The sequence below is a fragment of the Chiloscyllium plagiosum genome, chromosome 2 (genome assembly GCF_004010195.1).
Source record: "Chiloscyllium plagiosum isolate BGI_BamShark_2017 chromosome 2, ASM401019v2, whole genome shotgun sequence".
Taxonomy (NCBI): Eukaryota; Metazoa; Chordata; class Chondrichthyes; order Orectolobiformes; family Hemiscylliidae; genus Chiloscyllium; species Chiloscyllium plagiosum.
Window position 1 is genome coordinate 132,353,710 of NC_057711.1, and position 8,640 is coordinate 132,362,349.

An 8,640-nucleotide genomic window follows, 5' to 3' on the forward strand; every position below is an offset into this window, starting at 1 on the left:
TGGAGAGGGATAGGAGCAGACGGTAGGGAAAGTATTTAATTGAGGGAGAGAAAATTACAATGCCAATAGGCAGGAACTGGGGCACTTAAATTGGGAACTGATATTCTCAGGGAAATGCATGACAGAAATGTGGAGGTTGTTTAGGAAGCATTTGCTGATAGTGCTGGACTGATTTGTCCCACTGAGGCAAGGAGGGGATGGTAGGATGAAAGAACCTTGGGTGACAGGGGTTGTGGAACATCTAGTCAACAGGAAGAAGAAAGTTTACTTAAGGTTGAGGAGGCAAAGAATAGATAGGGCTTTAGAAGGTTACGAGGTAGCCAGGAAGGAACTGAAAAATGGACTTAGGAGAGCTAGAAGGGGGCATGAAAAAGCTTTAGTGGGTAGGATTAAGGAAAACCCTAAGGTGTTCTACACTTAAGTGAGGAAAAAGAGGATGGCCAGAATGAGAGTCGGGCCGATCAGGGATAGTGGAGGGAACTTGCGCCTGGAGTCAGAGAAAGTGGGAGAGGTCCTTAATGAATACTTTGCTTCAGTATTCACGACTGAGAGGGACCTTGACATTTCTGAGGACAGCATGAAACAGACTGATATGTTAGGAGAGGTTGATGTTAGGAAGGAGAATGTGCTGAAAATTTTGAAAAACATAAAAATAGATAAATTCCCTGGACCAGATGGGATATACGCTAGGTTACTGCCGGAAAAGAGGAAAGTGATTGCTGTGACTTTGGCAATGATCTTTGCATCCTCATTGTCCACTGGAGTAGTGCCAGATGATTGGAGGGTAGCAAATGTTATTCCCTTGTTCAAGAAAGGGAGTAGGGATAATCTTGGGAATTACAGACTAGTCAGTTTTATGTTAGTGGTGGGCAAAGTATTGGAGAGGATTCTGAGACAGGATTTATGATTACTTGGAAAACCATAGTTTGATTAAAGATAGTCAGCATGGCTTTGAGAGGGGCAGGTTATGCCTCACAAAACTTATTGAATTATTTGAGGATGTGACAATATACATTGATGAAGGTAGAGCAATGGATGTGGTGTATATGGATTTTAGCAAGGCGTTTAATAAGGTTCCCCATGGTAGGCTCATTCAGAAATTAAGGAGGCATGGAATACAGGGAAACCTGTCTGTCCTGATACAGCATTGGCTGGCCCATAGAAGACAGAGGTGGTGGTAGATGGAAAGTATTCAGCCTGAAGCTCAGTGACCTGTGGTGTTCTGCAGGGATCGGTTCTGGGACCTCTGCTCCTTGTGATTTTATAAATGACTTGGATGAGGAAGTGGAAGGGTGGGCTAGTAAGTTTGCCAATGATGCGAAGGTTGATAGAATCGTGGATAGTGTGGAGGACTGTTGGAGGTTGCAATGGGACATTGACAGGATGCAATGCAGGGCTGAGAAGTGGCAGATGGAAAAGTGTGAAGTGATTCAATTTGGAAGGTTGAACCTGAATGCAGAATACAGGGTTAAAGGCGGGATTCTTGGCAGTGTAGAGGAACAGAGGGACCTTGGGGTCGATGTCCATAGATCCCTCAAAGTTCCCATCCAAGTTGATAGGGTTGTTAAGAAGGTGTCTGGTGTGTTGGCTTTCATTAGCAGGAGGATTGAGTTCAAGAGCCGTGAAGTTATGCTGCTGCTCTATAGAGCCCTGGTTAGACCATACTTGGAATATTGTGTTCAGTTCTGGTTGCCTCATTAGAGGAAAGATGTGGAAGCTTTAGAGAGGGTGCAGAGGAGATTTACCAGGATACTGTCTGGATTGAAGGGCTTGGCTTATGACGAGAGGTTGAGGGAGCTAGGGCTTTTCTTATTGGAGTGAAGAAAGATGAGAGGTGACTTGATAGAGGTGTACAAGATGATGAGAGTCATAGATAGAGTGGTTAGCCAGAGACTTTTTCCCAGGGCAGAAATGTCTAACACGAGGGGGCATCATTTTAAGGAGATTGGAGGAAGGTTTAGGGGAGATGTCAGAAGTCGATTCTTTATGCAAAGAGTGTTGGGTGCGTAGAATGCACTGCCAGTGGTGGTTGTAGAGTCAGAGACATTAGGGACATTTAAGTGACTCTTGGATAGGCACATGGAAATTGTACAATGAATGGTATATTGGTTAGTCTGATCTTAGAGTAGGGTAAAAGACTGGCACAACATCGAGCGCCAAAGTACTGTGCTGTACTGTTCTATGTAACTAACATTCTTAATGTTTTATTATATTGGATTGTATTAGATAATGGTTTATGTACAATTTACAGGGGTTTCACATTTATTTTACTCTTTTCCTATTCTCTCACAATCCTTTATGGAATTAAAACATATCTCACCTTCTAATTGTTTCTGGGTATTTTGAGATAAATATGTTTGTGTTTATAGTGCAGTCTCTGTAAAGCTGTTGCTATCATACGCTGTGGCATATTCACTCAGGCACTTCCCAATGTAAACACAAACACTGGAAATTATAATAGAACTTATCGATAATGGCAGAATGTATGAGCTTAAAATGAGGGCAAGATTACATTTGATTTCCTTAGCCACTGATTCCATTTCACTTGAAGACTACTCTTAGTCTTGGCTCCTGATATGCAACATTTTGGGGGAGTGATAGTGTTGAATATGTTTGTCCATTGGCTCAAAATCTCAGTTACAGTTTGATGAAATGAATATTTATCTGCCTACTAAAAATGAGATCACCTGGCAGTTCATTACATATTCCATTCATACAGTTGGCATGTGTTCTATTCAAGACTTGGATCTTGTTACATTTACCCAAATCTTGGCTAACTCGAGTGAAAATACATTACAGTGTATAGAGGACACAAGATCCACTTATGGGAGTGCCCAGTAATATAGAACCTAAGGAACCACTTCCTGTAAAAACTGCAAAAAATAATGCATGGATAAAGCACCATTCAATATGGTAGAGATAAAAGTAGAAATTGTTGGAAAAGTTCAGCAGTTCTGGCAATATCTGTGGAGCGAAATCAGAGTTAATATTTCGATTACAGTGACCCTTCCTCAGAGCTCTGGGTTCTGAGGAAGGGCACTCGATCTGAAACGTTAACTGATTTGTCTCCACAGATGCTGCAAGACCTGCTGAGCTTTTCCAATAATTGTTATTTTTACAGCATCTGCAGCTCTATTGGTTTTTATTCAATATGTTATACCGACAAGACAAAACCAGTAACCAAGATTAAGATACAGCAACATGTCTATCTATGGATTTTCTTCTTATGTCTAGCAAGGTAAAGTGAACTTTTTATTTTGTATTGTTTGAGAGGAGAAAAGGCCAGTTATTGCAATGTTTTATTTTCCTGACTAGAACCTCCTTTCAACTTGGGGTTGTACAGAGTGGTGTAGTTTTTGTGATCGCTCTTACAAGAAATCACACTTGTTATATTATGCCAGTCCCTGGGTGGTGAATGGGTTCTGTTCAGGAGTAAGTTTTCAAGTTGATTCACACAAGTAGGAATACAATGCAGAACAATGGAGAGCAACAATGGAGTACATAAGCAGAGGAAATATTCATATGTCAGGTCTTTAAAGTTAAACTCCTGTATGAGAACATATTTGTAACACAAGCATCTGTAAGTCATGATTTGGAGATGCCGGTGTTGGACTGGGGTGTACAAAGTTATAAATCACACAGCACCAGGTTATAGTCCAACAGGTTTAATTGGAAGCACTAGCTTTCAGAGCGCTGCTCCTCCAACCACCTGATGAAGGAGTGGCGCTCCGAAAGTTAGTGCTTCCAATTAAACCTGTTGGACTGTAACCTGGTGTTGGGTGATTTGGAAATCCGTAAGTCAGACATTCATAAATTGGGAATCCTGTATCCCTTATTGAGCTGTAGGAGATAGCTTCAAGGTATTATTTTCTATAGTCTTAAAATTTATTGTAATCGTTATTACTTTTTAAAAAAATATTTTATATTGTAATACCTGCTGTCAATTTAATGTCTTATCAAGTGTCTTTTAATAGTTTAGTGATATAATTAATTAGTTACAGTAGAATAACCTGAGTTTCCAAGACTGACTCTGTCACAGAAAATGCACTGTCTAAATTATACTCCCTTCCCTCAGCCCCTTGCCAAACACGCCAAAATAAATAGATTGAGCAGTGAGCAGGAATGAAAGACGTCAGTGGCGCTAGAAATATGCAGCTGAAATGGGATAATATCTAAATCACCACCTAAGCCCTAGATCCTCTTTGTCAGCACAATTAATGGGGTCAGCAGCACTCCTCAAACATGCCTCTTCAGTCAATTCAATGCAGTTCAACCCACTTTCCCCTGACAGTTAAGTTCTCTTAAGTACAGAAATGTTAAAACTTAAGCTCAGGCGCCAGAGTCTGTTTGCGAATTACAAATTAAGAGACAGCTTAAATGTATCTCAGCACCAAGGGAACGATTTGGCGCATGAAAAAGAATGTTCCTTGAAACCGTGGAGCTCCATGCAAGAACTTGGGTCGGATATTTATGAAATTAATTATGACGATGTAGAATCTGATGATGAGTTACCAACTATTCCCCAACACAGCACAAATTCCACTTCAAAAGATTATGAATTGAATATTAATGTTGGAGGCAAAGTTTTCCAGATTGCCTATATTGCTGCGGCCCGCTTTCCTAAGACCAGAATTGGAAAATTGGCTACATACACCGATTCCACGAGGAAGTTAGATTTGTGTGATGATTACAGCGTTCTAAACAATGAATATTTCTTTGATCGTGATCCTGCTATCTTCCACCATATCTTTAACTTCTACAGGACGGGCGTTTTGTGGATTAAAAATGAGCTCTGTCCCAGAAACTTTCTCGAGGAGATCCACTACTGGGGTATACGCATCAAAAACACCAATAGGTGCTGCCGAATCTCCTTCGAAGAGAGACAAGATGAATTGAATGAGCAACTAAAGGTCCAGCGAGAGCTGCAAGCTGAACTCGAAGTGGAAGAAGATGAGGAGCACTTCAGAGACTTGAAATATGGTCACCATAGAAGAGTCATCTGGAACTTAATGGAAAAGCCATTCTCTTCAGTTATAGCTAAGATGATGGCTGTTGCTTCCAGTATGTTTGTATTAATCTCCATTGTAGCCATGGCCTTGAACACAGTTGAAGAGATGCAATACATAAGTGCAGTTGGTCAGCTGAGTGGACATACCTACATGGAGAACGTAGAGACCATTTGTATCATTTTCTTTACGGCAGAATACCTGTTAAGAATAGTGTCCACACCAGACATTGAGAAGTTTGCACGGAGTGCTCTAAATGCAGTTGATCTCATTGCAATCCTGCCCTTTTACCTCCAAGTCACCTTGGAATGTTTTGAGGATGAAGACTATGGGAGACATGACCAGGATATTGAGAAAGTAGGCAGAGTGGGAAAGGTTGGCCAAGTGCTGAGGATCATGAGATTGATGCGAATTTTCCGGATTTTAAAACTTGCCCGCCATTCCACTGGTCTGAGGGCCTTTGGTTTCACATTGAAGCAATGTTACCAACAAGTTGGCTGTCTTTTCCTGTTTATAGCCATGGGCGTATTTTCCTTTTCTGCTCTGGTCTTCTCTGTGGAACATGATGTCCCATGCACTAACTTCACCTCCATACCTCATGCCTGGTGGTGGGCTGCGGTGAGTATAATCTAAGAATTCGAGAATTAAAAGAGAAGTGTTTCATTGCTTAATCATTAACTATCTTCAGGGTTTAAAGTGGAGGGTATTGTTTTATTGAATTTTTTTTCTTATGATATTAAAGTCTGTGCATCTGGGAGACAATTTCATTAGTTTTCATTATCAATCCTCCCTAGTTAGGTTCACGGGCCAAATACAGACATAAGTTGTGATGAAGGGTCAATGGGCCCAAAACCTCAACTCTGCTTTCTCCCCACAGATGCTGCCAGAGCTGCTGAGTTTCTCCAGCAATTTCTGCTTTTATTACTGAGAAAAGCTCCATCTACTGTACTTCAAAATAATAAATTTTGCCCATTTGGCCCATGGTATGATAAGGTGGACTTGCAGCTGACACAAACGAGGGCTGGCCCTCAAACACATCTTTACAGTTTTTTTGCTCATCATTTTAGTGTCAATTTGTCCAAAACTGCCCACTGTTGAAGTTGTTATTATAATATTGTATCCTCATTAATAGTAAGTAGTGAGGATTGTCAATGTCAGTCTTTGAAAGGTGATGACTATAGTGAGACGGAGATGAATCAGCAATGAAAGAGAGTGCTGGAAGAAGATGTTATGAATATGCAAATGTGGAAAACAGGAAAAGGTCAAGAGATTTAATTTTCTTCAGGGAAATAAGGCCATCTACGTATTTCTATCCTGTTATATGATAGAACCATGGAAACCAGGAGTAGAAGAGGCCATTTGGCCCATTGAACCTGCTCTCCCGTTCAATTTGATCATGGCTGACCCTCTATCTCAATGCCATGCTTCTGCTTTCTCCCCCATGCCTTTAGCATCTGGAAATCTATCAATGTCATTATTAAATATATTCAGTGACTTGGCCTGCAAAGCCTTCTATGGCAGTGAATTCTGCAGTTTCACCACCCTCTGAGTGATAGAGTGTAAAGCACCTCCAATCTTTTAAACTGAAATTAAAACTCCCTCCACACAGTTCCCTACAAACATTCCCAGGACAGGAACAGCACAGGTTCGGATGCAGAATAAAAATCTTTCTACACTGCCCCCATCAAACATTCCCGGGACAGGTACAGCACAGAATTAGGTGCAGAGTAAAGCTCCCTCTTTCTTTAAAGTGAAAGTAAAGTTCTTTCTACTCTGTCCCCATCAATCACAGCCAGCACAGGGTGTGATACAGCATAAGGATAGATATAGGATAATCCTCCTTCCACACTGTCACCAACAAACACTCCCAGGACAGAGACTGTAGTAAAGATCGAAACTCTGGCAGTTTGTACTTCACTGTCTCTGTCAGCACCTTGCTTTTAGTTGTAGTCTGGTGATATCATCGAGTGATATCAAGACACTGATCTTTCATCATGTTCTCACTGGGACAGGAAAATAGGTTGGACCCTCAAGTGGGAAACTGCTTTTTAATGAAAGGTGGAGCAATTGGGAATCTTTGCAGAATTATGCGTTAATTAGCCAGTCGTTAAGGTGAAAAAAAATCACTTTTTATGCACCTTACATACACTGTTTTTTCTCTTGTGTGGGCCTCATATGTATGTTACCTACAAGGTTATGTCCAGCTTCAATCTACTGTATTTTAAAAAACATGGAAGGATATTGCATTTCGGAAAAGCACTATTGAGAAATGCATAAAAGAAATTGTAGAACCAGATTTAAGGCAAGGAGGCATGAATTGGTTGGTTGTCATGGTAACTTCATGATCCGTGAAAAAACCACCTTTGAAGAATTGACAGCATACCTTTTTCTAAAAGCAAGAGATGAAAGTGAAAATTAATCTGAAATTTCATTAATCATCTGCAGTAGAATTTGCAGGTCAATTTGCTAACCTAAAATCTCAGCTTCTCGCAAACAGGATAGACCTTGTACATAAAACTGCATCATACTCTCTGCATTTGATTAGTTGGGACCCTTATGACTAAAGTTACAACAGTTAATACAAGATCTGTATTTGTTCCCTGCATGTCAGACATTCTCCTGATTTGATTATGTATCACTATTAATGATAGATAAGCAATTTATAATCATAATCATTCAGTGGTAGAGACGTGTACATTTGGATAGCTACCCAAGTAGGAAAGGTTTAGAGAGGAAAGGGCTAAACACAGGCAAATGGGGATGAGTGCAGCTTAGGAAACCTGGCTGGCGTGGATAAATTGGACTGAAGGGTCTGTTTCCATGCTGTATGACTTGAATGTGTTTTCTGTTGGAATTGGTGGTAAGTGCTGACGCGCACTTGGCAATACTGACTGCTCTAATTCCTCCTATTAAAGTGTCATAATATCCATTAGAATCAACTGGCACTAGATTAGATTCCCTACAGTGTGGAAATAGGCCCTTCGGCCCAACCAGTCCACAGCGACCCTCCGAAGAGTAACCCATCCAGATCCATTTCCCACTGACTGATGCATCTAATACTTTAGGCTGTTTAGCATGGCCAATTCACCTGACCTGCACATCTTTGGACTGTGGAAGGAAACCCACATAGACATGGGGAGAATGTGCAAACTCCACACAGATAGTTGCCCAAGGCTGGAATCGAACCTGGGACCCTGGTGCTGTGAGGCAGCAGTGCTAACCACTGAGCCACCTTTCTTCATTCGTGGGATCCAACATGATTCTTTTTCTGTTTTCTCAACATTGCGACCTTTATATTTTTCTTTCAGCGGTGAATGTTTATCTCAACACCCCCTCCCTCACTACATTTAATACCTTCTAGCATTTGAGTGCTAACCCTAACCTCCCTAACCTTTCCTACCATCCCCATCAGTAGTTCTGACTTGCTTCAATCTGACTATCTCTACTGCATTCTCTTCCCCCTCAGTGGTGTTTAGTCTTTTGTTCCAACTTTGGGGCCAGCGACCACAATTCTATTTGTTTTAAAATAGTGATGGAAAAGGATAGTCCAGATCTAAAAGTTGAAGTTCTAAATTGGAGAAAGGCCAATTTTGACGGTATTAGGCAAGAACTTTCAAGCTAATTGGAGGCAGAT

The 8,640-nt window shown here is 40.9% G+C and overlaps 1 protein-coding gene across 1 annotated transcript in view; it reads left to right on the forward strand.

Moving 5' to 3' along the window:
* Positions 1 to 3,927: 3,927 nt before the first annotated feature.
* kcnv2a (potassium channel, subfamily V, member 2a) overlaps positions 3,928 to 8,640 on the forward strand; it is a 7,165-nt gene continuing 2,452 nt past the window's right edge. The window contains exon 1 of the mRNA XM_043718517.1: positions 3,928 to 5,624. Within this exon, the coding sequence (XP_043574452.1) occupies positions 4,314 to 5,624 (1,311 nt within the window). The 5' untranslated portion in view covers positions 3,928 to 4,313. The remainder of the gene's footprint in view (positions 5,625 to 8,640) is intronic.